Source organism: Peromyscus maniculatus, chromosome 7, assembly GCF_049852395.1.
Source record: "Peromyscus maniculatus bairdii isolate BWxNUB_F1_BW_parent chromosome 7, HU_Pman_BW_mat_3.1, whole genome shotgun sequence".
NCBI lineage: Eukaryota > Metazoa > Chordata > Mammalia > Rodentia > Cricetidae > Peromyscus > Peromyscus maniculatus.
Window position 1 is genome coordinate 20,307,266 of NC_134858.1, and position 27,287 is coordinate 20,334,552.

Genomic DNA, 27,287 nt, shown 5'->3' on the forward strand with positions numbered 1-27,287 from the left:
TGTGTCCAAAAATGTCATTCCAAGATACATACTGTATCTGTGCCTCCTTGACTGGACCTGCAATTCAGAGAAAACACTCTTAGATCAGATCATACTGAGTTATGTTTGCACAGATTTCTGTTTTTTTTTTTTTCCTGTGACTTAGGACAGTTTGTAAACAGGACTGAGAAGAACAGCCCATTTGAAGATTCTATATTAGTCTGTTATGTGATTCTCTTACAAAACACCTGCAGCTAGTTACTGTGTGAAAAATATAAGTGAATTTTACACCTTTGCCTGTTTAGTCCACATCCGGCAAACTCACCCCTTGATTCTCTACTGAGGGTTTCCTCAAAGCTTCTTTGGAAGGTGGCAGAGAAATATTATAAGAATCTGTGAGATGAATCCCTCCAAGGAGTGTCTCTGTTGCTCAAGTATCTACTCTAACATCATACCTTAAAGGTCTCACTGCCTCAATATCTCTTAGCGGACACCAGAATCTTTTGCCACATCAATATTTGGAGAAACACATTCCAACTGTGTTAACCTTAGGAGACCCCAGCAGAAAGACAAGAAGACACTCACAGAAGAAACAGGAACTTTTCCTATATAATATGCCTGTTGGCTTCTTATACATGTTTTAGTCTGAAGGGGAATCTTTTTTTTTTTTTGTGTGATATATATTTTTTATTTTACAATACCATTCAGTTCTACATATCAGCCATGGGTTCCCCTATTCTCCCCCCTCCCACGCCCTCCCCTTACCCCCAGCCCACCCTCCATTCCCACCTCCTCCAGGACAAGTCCTCCCCCGAGGACTGTGATCAGCTTGGTAGACTCAGTCCAGGGAGGTCCAGTCCCTTCCTCCCAGACTAAGCCAAGTGTCCCTGCATAAGTTCCTGGTCTGAAGGGGAATCTTATGTGAGAAGAAAAGCTCCTGACACCCACTATGGTAACTGACATGGTTTACAATTTCCTCTCGTGCTGTGTCGTATCATGGGTGACTTGTGTCCTTTTCCTATGTAAACACTCTAATACCTATAGTGTGTGGACAGTTTTATTATTGAGATCTGATGCCCATAAAAATAAAGTATCATGAAAGTAACCTTTCTATGTTAGGATATGGAAAGGCCATCTTACCGCAACCAACGATGGTTTTGACCCTTCTTCTGAGGCCTGAGGATGCTCCTCACACAAATCTAGGGGAACAGGATATAACGTTCAGCTCATGGTACCACCTGTTATATGTCAAGGGCTTTTACGTTGCTAGGGACAGTGACATGTGGACTTAGTCCCTATGCCTTGCCTCAGTGCACAGAATTAATAAACATGGCTGAAGGGCTGCACGACAGTTTTCCCTGCCAGGAAAAGTGAAAACAAGGCAAGACCTCAAGAGACCTGAAGTAGAGACTTTTTGTTCTCCTACGTAAAGGGAATCTAACACACTGTGAAATACTCCATCTTGGATTAGGTTACACTTAAATAAATGTTATGATAAATGACAGATTTCTATCACTTTATGACCATTTCAAGTCTTTCTAGATCTCTGCTAACCTCTTTCAGCCGCTACAGACCACCAGAGACAGACTCTTCATTCATTTACTATGATCTTACTTTTTAAATTGCTTATTTGCCATTGCCTGTGTATATGCATATACAAAGTGTATGTACAGGAATACATACTATGTGACATCTGTCCAAGGGTCAAAGGACAAGATTGTGGATTCTCTCTTTCTACCTTCATATGGATCTGAGAAATGACACTCAGATACTAAGCACTGGAAGAAATATACATTTACCCTTTGAATCATATTGTCAGCCCTAGCATATAGAATTTTAATCTTCAAAATGTACACATTGTTCAAGAAAAATTCATGCAGTATCAGGAACATGATGTAATGACACTAAATTTTTCACTCCCTGATACATAATCATACTTTACTGATAAGAGCAAGATACTGACATTATTACACTTAAAGAACCATTATAGATTGTTTTTTTCTCCTGCTAGTTTTTCTTTACTGGGTCATCCTTTGTATTCATTCTGTGAGGTGAATGTCCAGGTTCAGACTACCCAACTCACATTAAGGCAGAGAACACTGATCATCTGTCCCCTGGAATTCTACTTGCTTCCGCAATTAAGAAATTTAGATAGAAGATAGATTCTTTTGTATGGTTGTTAATGTCCTCATAGCCTAAATATAAGTTCATGGTAACAGTTTGGAACCTCATACTAGGGGGATACATATCTGATTTCAACCTTGGCACTTTCACCTAAGAACATCATGACCTTGAGTCTATTCATCATCACATCTCTTCAATTCCTGTGCATCATCATTAAAGAAGTAAACAATGTCCATGTCTGTTTTCCTCCTGAGTAACTTAGTGAACCTAACTTATTGGTGTAAATGCTGAGAAAGGCTAGTTGTCAGCACAATGTACTGCCATAGACAGTGCACCCTCACATACTCCACAGAGTCACAAAAACCCTATAACAAATCCTCAAGCTATTGTTCTAGATAGATCCTGTTTTTCCTAAAAGTATTTATTTTAATTTCACACAGACATTTGTTGCACAGAGACAGCTAAAACTTTCAAAGTAATGCCTATGTTGTCCTGTGTTGGCCTAGATGCATATTCAGATTCCATTTCTAAAGTATGGTCAGTATTGTTCTTTAAAATGTTCCAATTGCATGACTTCAGTTATTAGATCTTGAATGAATTGGCCAGAAAAGACTAGTAGGTTAACATTGTTTGTTTAAATGTCTAGTACTCTTAGACTTGGGAAATCCACCATCTTATATCTGCCTCAGAAATGTGGTCACACAATGGGAAAGTCTTTGTGCATGAAAGCAAGTACTGTGTCAGGTAAGCTAGCCATTTACTGGTCTAGAAGAATGCAAAGACCCAGGAACTAATGATTCTGAATGAAAGATGGTCCTTTTACGTAACAAATGAGGTCATTTGCTTTCTATGCCATTAGACATGCATAACAATCTTAAGTGTACACAGATGTCTGTGTTTTATATTTTCATTTTGTCTAACTTCCCCAGTATCCAAGCACATTCCCTACATCAGCTGTGCAGTCTCAGCAAAAAGAAGTACACAGGAAGTTACTAAAATACTTATTAATGAAAGAAGAGGTAGGATAAAGACACAGGAAAGCAAGCAGACTTCAAATCAATTGCCAGGATTATGACAAACTATGTTAAACTCTTGATCAGATGTCATGGTCATTTCTTTGTTCCTGAAACATATTGTAGTCCTCTGAGAGAAGATGACAAAGTGGAAAAAATAAGAAAGCAGGTTCTTGTATTTTTGCCTAGAGTTCAGATTATGTGACATGAAATGGTCAATCTACATAAAGCCTTAAATCATATACTGTGTGTTCTGGTTTGATTAGGGAATGTCCTGCATAGCCTGATGAGTTTGAGCACTCTATCCTCACCTTATGGTACTGCCTAAGAAAGGCTTCAGGAGATGGAGCATCCCTGGAGAAAGCAAGCCCCTGGGGAAAGACCTCTGTCTAACTTCTGTTTAGTCTCTGCTTCCTGAGTACATGTGTATGCACTTATGTACAGATGCAATGTGACCAGCCAGCGCCATACACCTGCTGAGACATTTTCCCTGCCAGAATGACCACCTTGTCATAATAGCCCAAATAAACCTTTCCTCCATTAAAATGCTTTTCTCAGTTATTTGGTCATAGAAAATAAGAAAAGCCACTAATCATTAATAGAATCTCATCGTTGTTTCTGCCCATCTGGAAGTCCTTAAATTGACTTTCCTCTTTTGCCTCCCAAGCAGAAGGAACAACCTGACTGTTGATAGACCCTTTCATTGGATCTGGCCAAGAATGCCAGGACCTACCATGGTCTTCGAGATACACGTTGTTCTCAGGAGACAACTCAATTTCAGTGTTGCCATCCTCCATGATGTCAATGTTTGGAACTATGTCTGTGGAGAGTGATTTACATACTACTGTCGATAGTGGGTGAAGCCACATTGCCTCACCCGAGAACCCGCTCTGCTTCCCTTTGCTTCAGATCATTCAGGGAGAAGCACGACAGTCATTGAAATGCATTTTGAAGTTCTATCATTGCAGTTCTACTTTTGAATACTTCACTCATTAAAAATACATGAGGCACTTTCCACCTTTTTAATAAGAGATGTAGACTGTGGTTTGAATCAGAAATATCCTGTTTAGGTTCAGCTATTTGGATATCTGGTACCCAGTTTGGGGCACCAGTTGGGAAGATTGTGGATCCTTTAGGAGCTAGCCTTGCTGAGTGAATTGTATTACTGGAGGTAGGGTTTGAAGCCTCATAGCCTCACCCTAATTCCAGTTCATTCTCTCTCCTTCCTATTTGTAGGTTTTTGAACATGTGACTTCTCAGCCTACAGATATAAATACAACTTATTCAATCCATCTGTTGTTACTTGTATGTATATGATTTCAGGGTTGACCACTTGTTATTGAATAAGCAACTGGGGCTTCGTCTCTGAAGAAGACTATATCTCCTGCTCTCAGTATTCCTTAGTTGTCTATATTTCTTTTTCTGTGAGTGGGGCTCCATGAGATCCCCCACTTCCATGTTAGCATGTCTATTGGTGGTGTACTTCCAGTCTTGTTTAGGTAGCCATACTGTTAGGTAGCATGGATGAAGCTTCCCTGCCATTTCTAGGAGACAACCTCAAGCAGAGTTCCTGGTCTTCTGGCTCTTACAACTTTTCTATGCCTTCTTTCTTAATGGCCCCTGAGCTTTAGGTGTGTTTCAGATGTATCATCAATTGGGGCTGTACCCTCTGGGGATTTTTCAAGTTGAGCTAAAGGCATTTTGCATTATAATACGGTCATTAGCTTACAGAGGCAAGGAAGTGGAATATGGTGGTATGCTGAGAAATGTTTCTCATAGGCTCCTGTAATTGAAACCTTGGTCTCTGGTGGTTGATACTGTTTGGGAAAGTTGTAGCATGTTTAGGAAGTGGAGCATTGCTGGAGAAAATGCATCACCGTGGGCAGGCTTTGAGAATCTCTAGCCTCACCCAACTTCCAGTTTGCTGTTTCCTGTTTGCTGTTGAAAATGTGATCTCTCAGCCTACTGCTCCTGACAGTATGCCTGCCATGACTTTCACCCACCATGATTGATATTTACCCCTCTGGAAACCTAAGTCAACATAAACTCTTTCTTCTGTAAGTGTCTTTTGGTCATAGTGTATTATCGTAGCAACAGAAAAGTATCTAGTACAATTACCATCACCAATGACTATTAATAACTCAAACACATTACTGAATATCCACAGTACCGTCACTGGTGCCGCATGACTTTTCCTTCACATGCACGTTTGCTGTTTCAGATCTCACACTGAAGGACTTGCTGTGCCTAAGCCCCAGCTTTTGCATCATAGATCTCACTGCAACGCATTCACAACAAAAAGAGGTCAGCTCAATTGCATTTAACAAATAAACAAATGACCCCCACCCCCGGGGAAAACTAACCACTGTCCTGTGTATAAACATTTGACCTCATTAGTGATTTCCAAGCATGACTCAGAATGTTACTCTGAATGGAGGATCACAAACATAAGTGTCCACTTAACACAAGAATGGCATGGTCAGTCAGGTCTCAATTCATGTGAATGGCCCAGTATTAGCAGAGAAGCAAAGTGACTCAGTGTGTGAGACAGCCAGCATCCAAATCACTTTAGGATCCATGTAAACCTAGTGAAATTTATGCAGCTACTTATGACACCAATTCTTGGCACTATGACACTCCAACTGCCTAAGCACTTACATTAAACCTGATGAATCTAAAGCAGTAAGTAAACATGAAGACTTACAGAATAGTACTAGGTCTAGAGAAGTGGTCTGTGGGGTTTACTGAATGCTAGAACAATCCCAAGACAGCAATGGGTGGATCCAGAGACAGCTCCAGAACAGTGGACAACAGCTATTTCTTTTCATTCTTTACCTACCCATGGTGTTTTACAGTCCATGAAGATTGTGTATCACATTGAGGTAGGGAAGCAGGTAAGGGGTTATCTTCATGCCACTGTGACATAATTGCCCTGACAGAAAAACCTCAAAACAGGGAAGGAAGTTCTACTTTTCAGTTCTTTTCTCCAAAAGAAGTGATATGAGAGAGTTTGGTTAGTTCAAATGTGTCCATCTCTTCTACACTGTCTTTCTAATGATGAGACAACCATGCTGACCAGACACCACATAATGACTCAGACTCCAAGTCATTCTAACACTGATGTTACATTACAGTCGTGGTGGGGATGGGTAACACTTCCCTACAACTGACATACTCTGGATAAGATTCAAACTCAGTGAACAGGACAAGAAGTTAGGTGGCGTGGTGATTTAATGGATGTGTCTGCGCACATCACTTTCTAGGTGACGACTGCCCTTGGCACTCTCTGTGGAGCCTGAAAAAGTCCAGAGAAGAGAAGGGCAGAACCTTCACTAGCTCTAAGTGCGCACCTCCCCTGCTCACGCTTCCTCAACCGTGTCCAGTTTCTAAACTACAAACTCTACTATTCACAGTCCATCCCCGAGCAAGATACACAGTCCTATCTGCCCTTAACAAAAACAATCTGTAGCAGATGTCTTCAACCTAGAGAGGTACTCTCAGTCACAAGGCATTTAGAAATCCTGACATGAAATCAAATTGTTCGATAATGACTGTATATATCCATTGAGTGTAATGGCTCCCTATGCTCACATTTCTTGGCCAACATGGAAACAGAGCATCTGTGAGGGGAAGTTCCCTTCAAGTATAAGTGCACCTCATCTTGAAAAGAAGTGTGGTTGCCGGGCGGTGGTGGTGGTGGTGGTGGTGGTGCATGCCTTTAATCCCAGCACTTTGGAGGCAGAGCAGGCAGATATCTCTGAGTTCAAGGCCAGCCTGGTCTACAGAGTGAGATCCAGGACAGGCAGCAAAACTACTCAGAGAAACCCTGTCTTGAAAAAAAACAAAACAAAACAAAACAAAAAACAAAACAGAATAGAAGTATGGTCAAAATAATGAGACTGTATTAATAACTTAGTAGGCTTCAGTTCTGATGGGTGGCTCTTTGGACTTATACTAATGCCTTCTACAATGCTGAAGCATTCACCTGGAATCAGCCATGTTCAAGTAAAACCCAATTATGACACATGTCCACCATGTTTTCCAATGTAGAGTCCCCCATTGTCAAAATCAATTTGACAACAAGCAGATAAGCTTTAACTTTTTTGAGTTTTGTTGTGGTGGTAGCTGTTTTAATTTTTCAGACAGGGTCTCATGTCACAATCTGGGCTGGCCAGGGAATGCCTCAGATTGATCACCATACTCCTTACTCTACAGTCCTAGAATTACAAGAATTACCAACTTCCCAGGGTTTGCAGTGCTGAGGATCAAGCCCAACACTTTCTGTATGATAGCCTAGTTTTCTGTAAGCTAAACAATCTGAGCCTACCTAGGCTTTATTTTTTAAACTTGTATCTCCAGCACAATGCATAGAGGCTATCTGCAGTTTTGACCAGTGAGACAGCTAAGAGTTCTCTGTCAGTTGGAATTATTCTAGAAATGGAAAGCTAGGATTCCTCCATAATTTCTACCCATTTCTTGACAGGGTCAGAGGCAGAGTTTATAGCTGGGAATGTGACCTATATACTTCATATCTGGGAACACATTTTGTCCTTGTATTCCCTAGCTTGCCCTCTTGCTCATGTGCCTCCCTGTCCTGGTACATTCTTCTTTAGTAAGGTTATGCTGAGAAATGAATTCATCATATGTATCTGTAATGAGTTTTAAATTAATTGATGTGGCAAAAGTGAGAACAACTCTTTAAGTTTTTCATTTAAATTGAAAATTTGTTGGAAAATCAAGATATTTTGGGGGGAAGCACACATAAAGATATTGTCAGACACACAAAATCCCAAGGTTAGTAAGGTAAATAAGAGAGAACTAAAGACACATAACCATGATGTGTCTCTTGGAATATCAGTAGTTGTTTGAAACTAAACCTGCCATTCTCATGGCTACCAGGTCTCTCTGAAAATAGCGGTGCAGTAAATATGCAATTCTTATCTACAGTGTGACTTTTAAAACAAGTCATTCCAGAATACATACGGCATCGGCACTTCCGTGACTCGACCTGCAATTTAGAGAAAACACTCTTAGGTTCAGGTAATACTGAGTTCTGTTTGTCTTTGGTTCTTCTAGTGACTTGGGGAAGAGTGGCCAAGTGAAAGATTCTGTATTAATTTGTTGTGTGATACTGCTACAAAACACCCGAGGCTGGGTAATGTGTGAAAAACATAAGTATTTTTCATACTCTTGATCATTTATCCCAGATCAGGCAAACATACCTCTTTGTCCCCTACAAATGTTTCCTGGAAGCTACACTGAAAAATGGCAGAGAACTATTAAGACAATCTGGTACTGTGAGATGAATCCCTACTAAGGGGTGCCTCTGTGTCAGATTATTTACTTTAACTTCACACTTTAAAGATCTCAACACCTAATGTCCTTATAATGGACTTAAAAATCTTTTACCACATCAATAATTAGGAAAATACATTCCAATTGCCTTAACCTTAGACGTCCCCTGAAGAAAGGTAAGAGGACACTTAGAAAAGAAACTTTTCACAGGTAATGTGTGTGGTGATATTTTATTTGTACTGAAATGTGATTTTATTTGTATGTTAATAAATAAAGTTGTCTGGGGGTCAGAGCTATTAGCAAGCCATAGCAAAAGCCGGGTGGTAGTTCAAGCCTTTAATCCCAGCACTTAGTAGGCAGAGCCAGGAGGATCTCTGTGTGTTCAAGGACACATCCAGCATTGGAGACACACGCCTTTAATCTCAGTACCAACCATAGAAGACCTGGAGGTCTGTACAGACAGGCAGTGACAAGGTGGTTATGTGGTTGGGTTTACAACCAATGAGAAGGCAGAACAGAAGGTCTTTATAAAGACAGACACACAGGAAGTAGGTCTCTTTTGGAGAGGAAGGACCACCGCGAGAAAAAGGGTAAGGTTTTTAGCTCTTAGCTCTGACCTCTTTGGCTTTCTTCTTTGCATTGGTTCTGTGTTTCTTATTGAATAAGACGGTTACTTCTACAAATGTGTGCCAACTTTTGAGTGAAAATCACTCAGGTTTTAATCTAGACAGAAAAACTTTTGCCAGAAGAAAGGTCCCCTAAAAATACATGTGGAAACTGGCACTGGCATTTTTTTACAACTTGACCAAAAACTGCTTGATCTAGTTCTACTTCCTCCTTTTACTTAGAAAATACTTGAATACCTATAGTGTAGGTAATCAGTTTTATCATCCCAATGTGATAAAAGAAAATATAAAGGAATCCTAAATCCAACCTTTTTGTTTTAGAAAAGGGAAAAGATATTTTACCTTAATTAGTGATGGATTTATCTTCTCTTTTGGGGGGGTCTTCATCTGGTCCTTGTCAGACATCCCTAGGAGAACACAAAATAAACCTGAGATCATGGTACCACTTACTGTATCACAGGGGATCTTGGATTGATGTGGACAGAGTTCTATGGATTCAATCTAAACATTCAGGCTTAATGCACATAGTTAATTAATAAACATAATTGTGTTGATGCGAGAACATCCTCTTGACTAGGGAGAAAAAAATCAAGACCTTGAGAAATGAGAAAGGTAAGTTTTGCCCTTCTATATAATGTGAATCTAAAGCAACCTGAAAATGTTTCATTGGGGAAACACTGAAATAAATGTTAAATGATGGGTTTCTAGCCAGGTGTAGAGGCCCATGCCTTTAATCCCAGCACCTGGGAACCAGAGGCAGATGGATCTCCAAGTTCAAGACCAGCCTGGTCTACAGAATCAGTTCTAGGACAGTCAGGACCACACAGAAGCCTGTCTCAAAAAAACCAAAAGAGAAAAAAAATAGATTTCTGCTTTCTCTTACTTCTTCAGAACATTTTGAAGTCAGGACAACTGGCACTTCTTTCTAGATATCAGTCAAACCTCTTTTAACCCCAAAGGCCAGCATCTATCTAGATGCATTAACCACATATGATTTTCAAAATTAATTTTATGTACTAATATTGTGTGTGTGTGTGTGTGTGTGTGTGTGTGTGTGTGTGTGTGTGTGTGTGTGTGTGTGTGTGTTTGTGTGTGTGTGTGTGTGTACCATGTCATTGGTGTGGGTTCAGAGGACAGCTTTGTGGAATTTCTTCTCTCTTCATGTAATCTGGGAATCAAACATGTTGGGTTTGTTTGTTTTTTTGTTTATCTATGAGTGCCTGTATGGATGTGTGTGCACCACTTCCATGCCTGACAACATCACCTACTCCACCATGCCTTGGCCAAAATCCACCGTATCACTGCAACTGAAGCCAAAGTTGTTTTCTTCCATTGTGATTCTGGTGTTTTATTATAGTAACAACAAAACAACTAATACAGAAAACAGTGCCAGAAAGATGGGTTATTGCTGTGACGGACCTGATCATGTTGCTTGGGGGAGGATTATGGAAATGTGGTGTTTTGACACAGAAGATCCACTGAATGCTCAAAACTGAATAAGCTTGCATGTAGAAATTTGGAAAACAAGAATGATGAAAGGAAGGTAGACAAGCGAGTCTTGGCTTGTGGAGGGGGAGAGGGCAGCCACGTCTCTTGGGAACTGCTTGTGAGAAGTTTGGGTTAAGAATCTGTGAAGTGAAACCTTCTGTCCTTTACTGGGACAATGGCTACTGGGTATCCAGGACTGGGAAATCAGATGACTAGGGGACCAGCATCACAGACACAAGCTCTTCTTAGAACTATTTCTTTCACATCCGCACACAGAAGCTCTGGCTCAGAGCGGGGCCAGGCCGCATCCCAAGCTGGCACCCAAACTTGGTGATGTGTCGGAGTCTCCTATGTGCTACTTGCTATGGTGGCAGAAAAGCTACAGGACTGAGGGGTCACGGAAAGCAGCTGAGGCTTGCCACCATGTGGAAGGGCCAGAGTCCCTAGAGAGAGGCTAGGCAAGGACATAGGTGGATGTCCACGCTCGGTTGCTAGGAGACCTCAGCATATTAGAGATGGCAGGATGTGGAAGGCAGTGTTTTTGGAGTGGAGCTGGCATGAGCCTCCAAGACAGGCCTGTACGCTGTGGGTGACTGTCTGAGAGCTACAACTCTGCAAGCCTTTGAGTTCCCTGCCAGCTTCCATGTCTCCACCAACATGATGCAGTGATCCACTTTAACAATAAGCCACAATAAACCCTTCCTCCATCAACCTGTTCCATGTCACTTATTTCATCATAGCAATGAGAAAAGAAACTGAAACACGGTGATTCGGGAACAGACCCTGGCTGATACTTCTGTCCACTGAAGGACCCTTGAGTGGACTTTCTTCCCCTGCCTTCCAAGCAGAAGGAATAACTTGATCGCTGCTAGATTGTTCACTGGATCTGACCAGGAATGCCTTTACCTACCACTAACAGGTTCAGCATTTGCAGGTTGGTCTTTCTACCCAAGTCATTATCAATGTTGTCCTCATCCATTCCATTGAAATCTGGATGAAAGTCAGTAGAGAGATGGATCTGACCAGGAATGACCTACCACCACCAACATCATTGCTTTGAAGGCTGTTCTCCTTACCCAAGTCATCCTCAGAGTCATCCTCATCACTATCATTGATACATGGAAGTCAGTGGAGAGGTGGATGTGGCCAGGAATACCATTACCTACTACTACCAAGAGCATCACTTTGAAGGTTGTTCTCCTTACCAAAATCATCTTCATTGTTGTCCTCCTCATCATCATCGATGTCTGGAAGGAAGAAAGTGGAGAGAGTGAGTGAATGACTCATACCTCAGTGACTGTAGTAGGTGAAGCCTTGCTACCTTACACAAGAACAAACTCAGCATTTCTTTGGTTCACATCACTCACTGAGAACCACAATAGACATTCTACTCATGAGATAAAGTAACACTTCACATATTAAAAATACTGCAAAATATGTTCATTCTTTTTACAGAGGAGATACCATCTTATTTGTAGCTACTGTTAATAACAAACTAGGGACTTGAGAGATGGCTCAGTGGTTAAGAGCACTGCTCTTCCAAAGGACAAGGGTTTGATTCCCAGTACCAACACAGTGGTTCACTACCATGTGTAATTCCAATTCTTGGTGATCCAATGCCCTCTCTGGCCTCCACTGGTACTAGGCAACATGTGTACCAACATACATGGCAGGTCAAATACCTTCAAATTGCTTAAATCTAAAGCACAAACTATTGAATTTCCACAGTACCGTCATAAGTGCTACAGGACTTTTCGACTTTTTGCAAGGTCTTTTTTTGAGGTATGTCACTCTGTTCAGGAACCTTGGTACTTCTGAAACCCATTTTTTTCTGTGTAGCAGAAACTAGAATGCATCACAGCAAAACTAGGTTTGGTGAATCATAAAATAAAAGGAAAATTAGTCTTTGTTCTATGATAAACATTTGATCTCATTGCTGATTTGTAAGCACATTGTTTTAATTCAGAATGTCACTTCTGTAAGATCAAGGACATCAGTGAACATTTAAAGCACATCCAACATGGTCAGTGTATGGAAGATCTCAATCCAGGTAGATGAGACAGTATTGACAGAAGAGCATTTGACTGAGTGTGCAGAATGGCCAGCATCCAAAATAATTTTATGTACTAATACTGCGTGTGTGTGTGTGTGTGTGTGTGTGTGTGTGTGTGTGTGTGTGTACCATGTCATGGGTGTGTGTTCAGAGGACAGCTTTGTGGAATTTCTTCTCTCTTCATGTAATCTGGGAATCAAACACGTTGGGTTTGTTTGTTTGTTTGTTTGTTCAGCTATGAGTGCCTGTATGGATGTATGTGCACCACTTCCATGCCTGAAAACATCACCTTCTCCACCATGCCTTGGCCAATATCCACCGTATCACTGCAACGGAAACCAAAGTTGTTTTCTTCCATTGTGATTCTGGTGTTTTATTATAGTAACAACAAAACAACTAATACAGAAAACAGTGCCAGAAAGATGGGTTATTGCTGTGACGGACCTGATCATGTTGCTTGGAGGAGGATTATGGAAATGTGGTGTTTTGACACAGAAGATCTACTGAATGCTCAAAACTGAATAAGCTTGCATGTAGAAATTTGGAAAACAAGAATGATGAAAGGAAGGTAGACAAGCGAGTCTTGGCTTGTGGAGGGGGAGAGGGCAGCCACGTCTCTTGGGAACTGCTTGTGAGAAGTTTGGGTTAAGAATCTGTGAAGTGAAACCTTCTGTCCTTTACTGGGACAATGGCTACTGGGTATCCAGGACTGGGAAATCAGATGACTAGGGGACCAGCATCACAGACACAAGCTCTTCTTAGAACTATTTCCTTCACATCCGCACACAGAAGCTCTGGCTCAGAGCGGGGCCAGGCCGCATCCCAAGCTGGTACCCAAACTTGGTGATGTGTCGGGGTCTCCTATGTGCTACTTGCTATGGTGGCAGAAAAGCTACAGGACTGAGGGGTCATGGAAAGAAGCTGAGGCTTGCCACCATGTGGAAGGGCCAGAGTCCCTAGAGAGAGGCTAGGCAAGGACATAGGTGGATGTCCACGCTCGGTTGCTAGGAGACCTCAGCATATTAGAGATGGCAGGATGTGGAAGGCAGTGTTTTTGGAGTGGAGCTGGCATGAGCCTCCAAGACAGGCCTGTATGCTGTGGGTGACTGTCTGAGAGCTACAACTCTGCAAGCCTTTGAGTTCCCTGCCAGCTTCCATGTCTCCACCAACATGATGCAGTGATCCACTTTAACAATAAGCCACAATAAACCCTTCCTCCATCAACCTGTTCCATGTCACTTATTTCATCATAGCAATGAGAAAAGAAACTGAAACACGGTGATTCGGGAACAGACCCTGGCTGATACTTCTGTCCACTGAAGGACCCTTGAGTGGACTTTCTTCCCCTGCCTTCCAAGCAGAAGGAATAACTTGATCGCTGCTAGATTGTTCACTGGATCTGACCAGGAATGCCTTTACCTACCACTAACAGGTTCAGCATTTGCAGGTTGGTCTTTCTACCCAAGTCATTATCAATGTTGTCCTCATCCATTCCATTGAAATCTGGATGAAAGTCAGTAGAGAGATGGATCTGACCAGGAATGACCTACCACCACCAACATCATTGCTTTGAAGGCTGTTCTCCTTACCCAAGTCATCCTCAGAGTCATCCTCATCACTATCATTGATACATGGAAGTCAGTGGAGAGGTGGATGTGGCCAGGAATACCATTACCTACTACTACCAAGAGCATCACTTTGAAGGTTGTTCTCCTTACCAAAATCATCTTCATTGTTGTCCTCCTCATCATCATCGATGTCTGGAAGGAAGAAAGTGGAGAGAGTGAGTGAATGACTCATACCTCAGTGACTGTAGTAGGTGAAGCCTTGCTACCTTACACAAGAACAAACTCAGCATTTCTTTGGTTCACATCACTCACTGAGAACCACAATAGACATTCTACTCATGAGATAAAGTAACACTTCACATATTAAAAATACTGCAAAATATGTTCATTCTTTTTACAGAGGAGATACCATCTTATTTGTAGCTACTGTTAATAACAAACTAGGGACTTGAGAGATGGCTCAGTGGTTAAGAGCACTGCTCTTCCAAAGGACAAGGGTTTGATTCCCAGTACCAACACAGTGGTTCACTACCATGTGTAATTCCAATTCTTGGTGATCCAATGCCCTCTCTGGCCTCCACTGGTACTAGGCAACATGTGTACCAACATACATGGCAGGTCAAATACCTTCAAATTGCTTAAATCTAAAGCACAAACTATTGAATTTCCACAGTACCGTCATAAGTGCTACAGGACTTTTCGACTTTTTGCAAGGTCTTTTTTTGAGGTATGTCACTCTGTTCAGGAACCTTGGTACTTCTGAAACCCATTTTTTTCTGTGTAGCAGAAACTAGAATGCATCACAGCAAAACTAGGTTTGGTGAATCATAAAATAAAAGGAAAATTAGTCTTTGTTCTATGATAAACATTTGATCTCATTGCTGATTTGTAAGCACATTGTTTTAATTCAGAATGTCACTTCTGTAAGATCAAGGACATCAGTGAACATTTAAAGCACATCCAACATGGTCAGTGTATGGAAGATCTCAATCCAGGTAGATGAGACAGTATTGACAGAAGAGCATTTGACTGAGTGTGCAGAATGGCCAGCATCCAAAATAATTTTATGTACTAATACTGCGTGTGTGTGTGTGTGTGTGTGTGTGTGTGTGTGTGTGTGTGTACCATGTCATGGGTGTGGGTTCAGAGGACAGCTTTTTGGAATTTCTTCTCTCTTCATGTAATCTGGGAATCAAACACGTTGGGTTTGTTTGTTTGTTTGTTTGTTCAGCTATGAGTGCCTGTATGGATGTATGTGCACCACTTCCATGCCTGAAAACATCACCTTCTCCACCATGCCTTGGCCAATATCCACCGTATCACTGCAACGGAAACCAAAGTTGTTTTCTTCCATTGTGATTCTGGTGTTTTATTATAGTAACAACAAAACAACTAATACAGAAAACAGTGCCAGAAAGATGGGTTATTGCTGTGACGGACCTGATCATGTTGCTTGGAGGAGGATTATGGAAATGTGGTGTTTTGACACAGAAGATCTACTGAATGCTCAAAACTGAATAAGCTTGCATGTAGAAATTTGGAAAACAAGAATGATGAAAGGAAGGTAGACAAGCGAGTCTTGGCTTGTGGAGGGGGAGAGGGCAGCCACGTCTCTTGGGAACTGCTTGTGAGAAGTTTGGGTTAAGAATCTGTGAAGTGAAACCTTCTGTCCTTTACTGGGACAATGGCTACTGGGTATCCAGGACTGGGAAATCAGATGACTAGGGGACCAGCATCACAGACACAAGCTCTTCTTAGAACTATTTCCTTCACATCCGCACACAGACGCTCTGGCTCAGAGCGGGGCCAGGCCGCATCCCAAGCTGGCACCCAAACTTGGTGATGTGTCGGAGTCTCCTATGTGCTACTTGCTATGGTGGCAGAAAAGCTACAGGACTGAGGGGTCACGGAAAGCAGCTGAGGCTTGCCACCATGTGGAAGGGCCAGAGTCCCTAGAGAGAGGCTAGGCAAGGCCATTGGTGGATGTCCACGCTCGGTTGCTAGGAGACCTCAGCATATTAGAGATGGCAGGATGTGGAAGGCAGTGTTTTTGGAGTGGAGCTGGCATGAGCCTCCAAGACAGGCCTGTATGCTGTGGGTGACTGTCTGAGAGCTACAACTCTGCAAGCCTTTGAGTCCAGAAGATGAGTGATTCCTGGGTGTCGGACATTGCACTTCTTGCACTATTTTCGTTTCGTTTTTCTTTTCTTTCCCTATAGCTTTCTTTTTGCTTCTTTGAATAAAAGAGCACATAAAACTTGGTTTTTGACAGGAACCTATAGTTAAAAGACTGGATTTTAAAAGAGTACTTGGACTTTTAAATGGTGGGCATTATTTGAAGACTGTGGGACTTCTATCGTTGTACACTATTTTATATTATATAAACATGAGACCTTGGAGAAAAACAGGAAATGTTATAATCTAACAATGGCCTGCTTATGTGTCAAGTTGACAAGAGGTGACTTGTGCTGTTTAATCTTCTTTGTAAACTTCACACACCTAGGAGGGAATCGAAATTGGGGAGTTGCTTCCATTAGATTGGCTTGTAAGAATGACTGTGGGGATATTCTTGACTTCTAATTGATATAGGAGGGCCCAGACCACTATGGGTGGTGTTACTCCTTAGGCAGGTGGGGGTGCACTGTCTAAAAAAAATAACTGAGCAAACTAGAGAGAGCAAATCAGTAAGCAACATTCCTTCATGGTCTCAGATTAGCTTCCTGACTCCACGTTGCTACTTTGAGTTACCATCTTTGCTTCCCTTGATGGTAGGCTATAATCTGATAGATACAACAAGCCTTTCCTCCCTAGCTTGCTTTTGGTCAATATGTTTGTCATACCAATGGAAAGCAGATTATAATATGTGCATTTGACAAAATGTAGGAACAGAATATAATTAAAATACTTATTAATGACTGCACCAGCAGGACAATGACACGGAGAAGTAAGCATCTTTGGTTTAACCACTACATTATGACAACAACCTACATTAAACTCTGGACCAGATGACATGGTCATTTCTTTGTCTAAGGAGTACAAAAATAAAATATTGAGTCATAACATTGAGAAGAGCAACTAAAGGATGATTCACTAATAGACTCTTACCACTGCTTTTTCCTATTAGGAAGACCCTTAAATTGATTTTCTGTCATCCAAGGAGAAGGAATAACGTGACTAATCCTAGACCCTCCCATTGGATCTGACCAGGAATGCCAGTACCTACCACTACTACAACCAAGAAAACTGCTCTTCTTGCTGTTCATCTCTTTCTCAGAGTCAGTTCCGTCAGGATCATCAGTATCTGGAAGAAAGTCAGTAGAGAGATGGATCAGACCCAGAATGATCTACCTTCCCCAAGTTACCCTCAGTTAAGTGTTTATCAGAGCAACAGAAAACAAACCAGAACAGTATGACAGAGGGCAGAACACAGAAAAGAACTAATGAGAGTAGGAGTAGGACAACAATGCAGGGAAGGAATATCTTTAACTACCTAGATGAGGATAACCTACATTAGATGCTGGACCAGATGAAATGGTCACTTCTTCATCCCTGGAGTATCTTATCTTCCTTGAAGAATGGTTACAAAGAGTGAAATAAGAAGCTGAGCCCCTGCCTTTCTACCTAGAGTCCAGATTATGTGACATGAGATGGTCAATCCATACATGACCTTACACCACACTATGTGTTTTGATTTGAGTGTTTAATGTCCCCGTGTTTAATGTCATGTGTTTGAATATTTGGTTCCCAGTGGGTGATGCTGCTTGAAAAGGGATTGGCTCCATCATCAGGAGGTGAATATTCCCTGGAGGAAGTGAGTCTCTGGGAAAACTTTTAGGCCTCGGAGCCCAGCCACACTTCTGTTAACTCGCTGCCTCCTGAACGTGGATGCAGTGTGAACAACTGGCTGCCTGCACTGGCTAAGACACATTCCATGCCAGCTGCCATGGCTTCCCCACAATAATGGAATCATCTTTTTAACTATAAGCCATAATAAACCCTTTCTCAATTAAAGTGCTTGTCAGGTGTTTGGTCATAACATGAGAAAAACAACTAAATATAATGATTAAATAATAGTTTCATCATTGCTTCTAGCCCACTTGGAAGACCCTTCAAATTAACATTCCCTCATAGATATCCAAGGAGAAGCAATAACCCAACTGCTCTTAGAACCTCACATTGGATCTGACCAGGAATACCAGTACCTACCACTACTGCTACCAAGAAAACTGCTCTCCTTGCTGTTCATCTCGTTCTCAGAGTCGGTTTGGTCAGGCTCATCAGTATCTGGAAGGAAGTCAGTGGAGAGATGGGTCAGACCCGGAATGACCTACCACCAAGTCCATTGCTTTGAAGGCTGTTCTTGCTACCCAAGTCATCTTCAGTGTGTCACCACCTATAGTGTTTGTATCTGGAAGAAACCAGTGGAGAATTGGATGTGACCAGATAGGACCTACCACTGCCAAGATCATCACTTTGAAGGCTGCTCTCTTTACACAAGACATTGGCATCTTTGCCCTCATCCATATCTGGAAGGAAGAAAGTAGAGAGAGTGAGTAACTCATACCTAGGTGACTGTAGTAGGTGAAGCCATACTGTCTCACTCAAGGTCAAATTCAGCTTTTTGTTTGTTCACATTATTCACTGAGAACCACAGTAGAAGTTTAAGTGTGTTTTTATATTCTGTGTTTGTATCAGGGTCTACTGATGAACTAGGGAGGTTAATATTTCACATATCAAAAGAACAGTGCAAGAAATCTTCATTCTTTTCATAAATAAAAGGCAGCATAATCTACAACTATTGTTGATGACAAAGTAATTATTGAATTTTCAAAGTACCATCAGCAGTCTGCTGATAAACAGCTATGTCTCAGAGTTTGTGGCACTGGGTACTGCGCCCTTTCCCTCTGGTCCTGAGACCTTGGAACCTTGCATTACTATGGTAATGGCTCTGCTCCTTACTGTCTATTTTAGGAGTGTGCTATGACCTTGAGGGCTGTACAATTTTTCTTAGAATTGTAAGGAGTCTCCGGTTAGACATGTGAGAAGTCAGGCAAGAGAGAGGGATGAGAGAGAAAACTAAGAACAAAGAACAGCAGAAAAAAAGGTACAGAGGACCAAGAAAGAGAGGAGCTAAGTATAAGAGCAGAAAAGAAGCTATGTAGTTAGAATTGACTTAGAGGAATAAAATGAATGGACTGAAAGAGATCTGTGTAGATTCATTTGATATCCCTCAGATTGGAATCCTAGCCTCTGTGAGCATCTTCCCCAGGACTCTGGGAGAAATCTCCTCAGGGCAGGTACGGGGGGGGGGGGTATCCTCATATCATGGAGGTCAGTGTACACTTAATGTAGGCATTACATGGTCAAGAGAGGTAAGTTCTCTTATGGATATGATACAGTAGCAACAGAAAGGCAGTGTGAAATTTGTACAATTCCTTGCTTCTCTACCCTTTGCACTGGGACACCAAAAATTAAGAATCCTTCATAAACCTCATGAGTGTGAAAATAATTAACGATAAAGGCTTAGTTAAAAGCGCTGGACTACAGAAATGTCACGACATTTGTTAAATGTAAAATACAAACAATACCCCAGCTCGATTGAGTGGCTACTTGCAAAGAGGGTGTTAGCCTGGCCTTGGGGCAATGGACAGTTATGTTTACTTTTCATTCTTTACACAGCATGATGTTTTTCAGGCCATGGAGCACATATAGTGTCACCTTCAGTGAACCATAGCCACAGAAAACTACACTGTCTACATTTTACCTCAGGCTACTGGAGTGTTTAATTTTATGTCATTGTGACCAAATTGCCCGACAGAAAAAAAATAGAGATGAATGTTCTACTTTTGAATCCCTGACACAGAACATGAGTTTGCAAAAGAAGTCATTCAGAGACCTCAGAGGTATAAATGTGTACCTGTCTCTGCCACTGCCTTCACGATGCCTCCTCCCTGTAGTTTCTAATAGCTAAGTCCATGGACATGGGACCCCTTCTATCTGTCTACCACGATGACTCAGAGGCCAGATCATGCCAACACAGTTGTCACGTGATGGTGGGGAGGAAAACAACACTATCTTTCAACTGATCAACCCCGAATAAACCATAAACTGACAGGACAAGATGCCTAGATCACTGTGACTTAATGGACCGAGTGTGTGCATTCTACTTTCTCCCTGACAATTACCCTTGGCAACAGTCTCTGCAGCCAGACCAGGCCTACCTCTGAGAAGGGTGGGGGCTGCATTATCACTGATCAGTATGTGCCTTCCCTACTCACTCTTTCCTCAATGAAGTCCAATTTTTACTAAACAAATTTTGTTTCCATTCACTGGTTACCCAGGGGCAGGACACACAGTCCTGCTTCCTCTGAACTAAAGCCCTCCTTAGCAAATGCCTGAACATACAGACACATCACAATCACACTCTTCAGTCCTGACTGTTTACATATACTGAATGGATAGGCTCCCTATGTTCTCACCAGTCAACATGGAGACTGACCATCAGTAAGAGCAAATACTTTTAGAGCAGAGTCTAACTCATCTTTAAATATGGTCACTTAAAAGAAAGAGACTATATTGATTGAAGGCTTCTCTTCCTTCCTTCCTTCTTCTTCTTTTTTTTTAAGTAGACATAGACCCTAAATTGTGTGGTGCTTTGAGCTCCTGAGAATGAGCTAAAGCCTTTCACCAGTTCTTACTGAAACCTGTTATTTCTAGAATTTCAATAGAACAAACATATACAATTTGTTTTTCTTTGCTGTGACTTTGACTGTTAAAATCAATGCTCTCACTGGTGGAAGGTCAGCTCTTTTCCCACTTGTCATTTTTTGTTCCCATTTTGTTGTTGTTGTTGTTGTTGTTGTCAGACACAGCCTCAGTGTACAGCCCAGGAGGACCAGAAACTGTCAGAGAGTGAGAATAATCACGAGCTCCTTATAGATTTGTGTGCTACCACTCAGGTTTATGTGGAACTAAAGATCAAACTGAGGGCCTCCTATGTCATAGGTAGACATTTTACCAAGGGAGCTATTTTCCCAGAACATGTGGGCTTTCTCTGGCTTTCACACTTGTGGAAGTCTGCACCCAGGCACATGGATGCTGACATGGGTTTTGATTGTTGCTGTTATTTTCTGTCTCTGGAGATTTGATTTGTTTGAGGTCCAGCTAGGGGCTGGAAACCTTCTACAGTGACTAATGGCATCTTGACAGGGTAGTAAGTGGAAGTGTCATCTCATAGCACTGATATTGGACCCTAAGTTTATGTACACAATGATGGTCTTGGCCTGTGTAGTCACACATCTCAACCACTTACCTCTGTGCCTTGGTTGATTCTTCTATGACAGAGAACACAAAGAAATAATGCCAGCATGCATGGCTGTGATGAGTTCTAAACTAATATAGGGAAAATGTGCACTTTAATTTTTTTCTCATTGGAGAAATTGATATTGGGTTTAAATAATTGAGATTTCTACCTAGGAGAAATACAAATATAGACACATCCTGGTGCATAAAATCTCAAACTAAAATGATCACAACTAAATGCATGCATAGTAAACATGCTTACAATTTGTTATTTGGGCTATCACTGTGTGTGTGTGTGTGTGTGTGTGTGTGTGTGTGTGTGTGTGTGTGTGTGTGTGTATGTGTGTGTGTGTGTGTGTGTGTGTTTCTTTTTCTTTACCTAAAAGTCTTAAGTGTTACTGTGAGCAGGTAGTAGAAATTGTAGAGTGCACCTGAGAAAAGACAGGCAGTACTTGTAAATTTCTTATCTAAAATGTGTCTTAAGAAAGTGGCTCCATGATACATACGATATGGCTTCCTCTTTGGCTCCACCTACAATTTAGAGAAAAGAAACACTCAGGTACAGAACAAGGTGAGTTCCATTTCCACAGGTTTCTTTCCTCTCCTAGTACTTAGGGTAATTGTAATTAGGATGGGGAAGAATAGTCAAGACAAAGATTATTAGTCTGTCATATGATGCTGTCAGAAAACACCTGACCTTGGATACTTTGGGAAAAAATATCTTTCACACTTTTGCTGATTCAACCCAAATCAGGTTTTCCTATCACTCTATTAAGGGTTTTTAGGATACACTGTCACATGGCAGAGAAATCTTTTTAAAACCTGCTCTCAAGAGTCCCCTTTGAGGGGCTAGAGAGATGACTCAGAGGTTAAGAACACTGACTGTTCTTCCAGAGGTCCTGAGTTCAATTCCCGGCCCCCATATAGTAGCTCACAGCCATCTGTAATGAGATCTGGCTCCCTCTTCTGGCCCGCAGGGATACATGCAAACAGAACACTGTATACATAATAAATAAATAAATCTTAAAAAAAAAAAAAAAAAGAGTTCCCCTTGAGAAGTGCCTCCATGCCCCAATTAGCTATACATTAAATTTCATGCTTTATGCCGGGCGGTGGTGGCGCACGCCTTTAATCCCAGCACTCGGGAGGCAGAGGCAGGCGGATCTCTGTGAGTTCGAGGCCAGCCTGGTCTCCAAAGCGAGTTCCAGGAAAGGCGCAAAGCTACACAGAGAAACCCTGTCTCGAAAAACCAAAAAAAAAAAAAAAAAAAAAAAAATTTCATGCTTTACAGGTCTGGCGACTTCAATGTTCCTATAATTGATATAAGAAACTTCTGCCACAACAGTTCCAAAAACCTACTTACACTGTCTAAAACAGAGAACCCTGCAAGAGAAAGTGGAGATGACACAGATATACACACTCTTCATAAACACAAGTCAGCTGCCTTTGAAAACATTGATCTGTTGTATGTGTGCTCAAGTATATGTATGTGCATCACACGTGTGCAGGAGTCCAGGGAGGCCAGACAAATGGCATAGGGTGTCAGATCCTCTGGGAATGGAGTTACAGGTGGTTGTGAACCACCGTGGTGTAAGTGCTTGGAATCGAACCTGGGTCCTTCGGAAGAGCAGCAAGTGCTCTTAACAACTGAGACATTGCTACAACCCCATCTATTCCTTTTGAGTGTAAATTACACAACTTTAAACATAAAAAGGAACAGCTGTTCAAGAAAAACAAGCCTCCTAAAACACACCTGACAGTGACATTGTGTTTCAGGGATGACTTGGTACAATTTCATTTCATTCACTTCCTAAGTAAACAACTTCATGTGTAGTGTACATGATCTTTTATTTTATTCAAATACAGTATCTATTAAAAGCAAAGGAATCAGGAAAGTAGCCTTTCTATCTTAGAAAATGTGATGTTCATCTTACCTTTGATGACCTTGCCAACTCTTCTTGTGGGGCTGTCAACTGGCTGTCCTCTGGAAAAAGTAGAACACAAAATAACAGCTCAAGGTACAATTTGTACTTGCCGAGAAATCTTTGCTTTATATGGACAAAGATCCATGGCTTTAGTCCATATGGCTGGACTGAATGGATGTAGTTCATTAATGAGCATGATTGGGCTACTGCTGGACCAATCTTTTCAAGAGGAAAGGGAAAGTAGGAGAATACAAGAAGAGAAATAAGGGACAATAATTTTGGCCTAAGTATGGGGAATCTAAGACAATGTGCACTAATCCATGTTTGACTGTGTGAACACTAAAATGAATCTTAACCTTATACAGGAGCTCTACCATGTCTTCAGACCATTCTGAAGCCCTGAAGATTGACTTTCCTTTCTAGGAATCTCTTAAATCCATGTCAATGCCCACAAACTGAAATACACAGAATTTGCATTTGTCATTAAGCAAATGGGAATTTAAACTCAATAGTCTACATACTGTACTGGGGAAATAGACTTGGTAGCAGGCACAAGATGTAATTATACTCATCCACTCATCCTTTGATACACAATAAGATTACTGAACAGTAGAAGATGCTGATGTTAATACAGTTTCTAAGTAGTAACTATATATAATGCAGTTCTTCTGGTCTTCCTTCAATATGCTATCCATTTGTTTTTGTGGTGTTGTGTGGCTGTCCATATTCAGATCAGTGGACCCACAGTGTAGTGGGTTAGAATGAGAATCTGGCCTCTGTTGACCACTCCATATCAGAGTTGTCACTAGAATGCTATAGAACATTAATATTGGAATGCTATTCTGAGTTCTTCTACATCCCTGTCTCAGGAGTGCAGCTCATATGGTCTCAGCACTTAACTTCACAGATATCACTAAAAGATATGCCCAGTTGTAACTGACTTTATGGCAGGGTTGGAGACTGATTAAGGACTCTCAGAATGTGCATGCCCAAATCCTCAGTATCAGTGAACTGATCAAAACCATCAGTTCCTTGTGTTTTGCACGTAATGACTCGAATGAAATGCTATATTTGTGTAGCGATATCTGCCCTGGGGTTTGAAAGCATTAGTATGAAGTGGATAATGTATATAATTTATGTAGGCCAGCAGAAATCCATACACAGATGATGGCTCTCTTCTATGGTAGCTAATAACTCCACAGTTGAATGATGAGCACAAGTCAACAATTAGGGTGTCACATGAGGGCCACATATCTGTTTCTACATTGGCCCTAAGAGTAGAGGAGCTTGAATACTTCTATCACTCTCTCTCTCTCTCTCTCTGATTCTACCCATAAGGGCATAGATCTGTGCTGTTGGTAAGTGATTTAATGAACACAAGGCATGTGGTTTAAATCCTCAGGCATGTTATGTTATTGGCAAAATAAACTGCCCAGTTCCTCCAGCTTAGCCTGAACCACAGACTCATGAAAGTCTTGGGTTCTAAATTCCAAAGCCATTATTCTTCTATGACATACTCCTACTTAGCTCGAAAGCAACCATTTTTCTTTCATGCAGACTTGGGTGGACAAAGCGAGTTAACAGTTTAAAACTTATGCCTATGTTGGCCTAAGTACACACTCAATGTCCACTCCTAAAGTTAGGTCAGCATTGTTCTTCAGAATGTCCCAGTTGCAATACCTATTTCAATAAGGCAGCCCCAGAATGCTGGGTGCACTAACATCACGTATTAAAACATGTAACATTTTAAGACCTGGAAAACCCACCATCTTACATTACTGATGTGTCACAAATTTGAGAGTCTCTCCATTTAGCTATTGAGAAAGTCATAGCAAAGTCTAGAACTCAACTTTTGAAAGAGCTCAAAATGAAGGGTCAGGAGAACTAAGCCACACAGCACACTGAAACAGTTTTAGCCATTAACATCTTTTCAAATCTATAGGTAACCACAATTCTCTCTGTGAATAATTCTAATCATATTATATATATACATTATATACTAATTGCTGAATGTAAAACAATATTAAGTTTCTATGCTCGTATTCATCAGTCTTTACAGTTGACCCTAATCCTCTACTTTTGTGTATTAAAACTGACTCCACACTGAAAAGGCAATTACCACATTTGACGATGCTTAGCTCTGTGGGGAAGTAGGCTCACACATTACCTCTAATTGATATCCCTGGCAATTCAGATGGCTCACAAAGCAAATGTTTTCAGATTAATGAAATATAGAAAGTGCACACTCCCATGAACCATCACATACATGGAAAACACATATCCATATTTTCCTGACTAAAATGAACCTTTCAGGGGGAAAAAAGGAATGTATGTTAAAAATAAGGATACAGCTGGGAGGTGGTGGCTCACGCCTTTAATCCCAGCACTTGGGAGGTAGAAACAGGCGGATCTCTGAGTTCGAGGCCAGACTGGGCTACAGAGTGAGTTCCAGGAAAGGTGCAAAGCTACAGAGAAACTCTGTCTTGAAAAACAAAAATAAAAAAACAACAGAAAAATAAAGACACACACACACTTGTTATATGAAATGTCTCAAAACATCTCCATAATTTTTTGAGATTAATAATTTAAACACATATAACTTAAATCTTATCAAAATATACTTTACAAAAGTTATTGTATTTATACCACAGAGCATCTAGTAAGGAAAAGCTTAACAACATAAGGTATAATAGGAATTTACACACACACACACAAATCCCACACACATACAATAGTTAATATTGGTTGTCAATTTGACTACATCTTAAAACAGTTATAACCCAAGCTGCTGGGCATTCCTATGAGGAATTTCTTTTCTTTTTCTATTTTCCTTTGGTTTTTCGAGACAGGGTTTCTCTGTGTAGTTTTGGTGGCTGTCCTGGATCTCACTTGGTAGCCCAGGCTGTCCTCAAACTCACAGAGATCCGCCTGCCTCTGCATCCTGAGTGCTGGGATTAAAGGCGTGCACCACCACCACCTGGCCTGAGGGATTTTCTTGATTTGATTATTTGAATCAGTAAGATCCAGCTTACATCTGGGCTGCACCTTCTGGTGTCGGCACAGGTACAAGGACATGGAATAAGGAAAGTCTGTTGTTTGCCTGCTTTCCTCACTCTCACTGGTGAGCACAGCGACCCTGCTGCCGAGGCATTCCTTTGCCAGTCTTAGCACCAATTTCCTTGGGACTCCAATGTAGACTGAAGATCAGCAGCTCTCCAGGAATCCTCCAGGACTCCAGTGCCAGACTGAGAACGCTAAGACATCCAGCCTTTGAACTCAACCCCTGCTGGATTCTCAGTCTTTTAAGCATGAGACAGCCTTTGTTGAACTACGCAGACAGCATCCTATAAGCCAATCTAATAAGTCCCCTTGATGTATACATACATATATTCTCTCTATTCTGTTCCTTCAGAGAACCCTATTTATAACATTAGAGAAAGGTTAAAGTCAAATTGCTTTACAGGACAATCAAATACATGAGATAGAATAAAAGTATAAAGCACAATCAAAACTATATATAAAGAAAGAAATATTTGAACAAAATATTTTGAAAACTATTAACCAACTAAAGGCATAGCATCCAGTGGTGAATATCATACCTTTGGAGGTACAGTTATCGCCCATTTTAAACGTTTACCACAATCAAAATATCAGAGTCTATGTTATCCTAGGTGCTAGTTAAGAAGTCTCAATGAAACTGAAATTCAAAACAGAGGCGCAAACATATATAATCACGTAACCACGGCAACAGAATATGCAAGAGTGACATCACAATCTATACTGTGACATCTATCATCTGCTACAAGAGTTATAATACAAGGCAAGAGTCCTAATACAAGTTCAAGACCACATTTATCAATAAGTTAATGGTTTGGCAAAATGGCTCAGCTCTAAGTGTCGTACAAGCCTGACAA

General features: G+C 41.2%; 1 protein-coding gene across 1 annotated transcript; it reads right to left on the reverse strand.

The window, feature by feature from the left end:
• Positions 1–646: 646 nt before the first annotated feature.
• Positions 647–27,287, reverse strand: LOC143274207 (uncharacterized). Its single transcript, XM_076575898.1, has 8 exons — positions 26,973–27,287; positions 23,383–23,432; positions 21,955–21,979; positions 18,601–18,672; positions 18,353–18,430; positions 17,370–17,447; positions 9,380–9,444; positions 647–8,124 (listed from the first exon to the last, which is right to left on the reverse strand). Exons 1-8 carry the CDS (start codon positions 26,995–26,997, stop codon positions 7,912–7,914), a joined length of 606 nt encoding a protein of 201 aa, XP_076432013.1. The 5' UTR covers positions 26,998–27,287; the 3' UTR covers positions 647–7,911.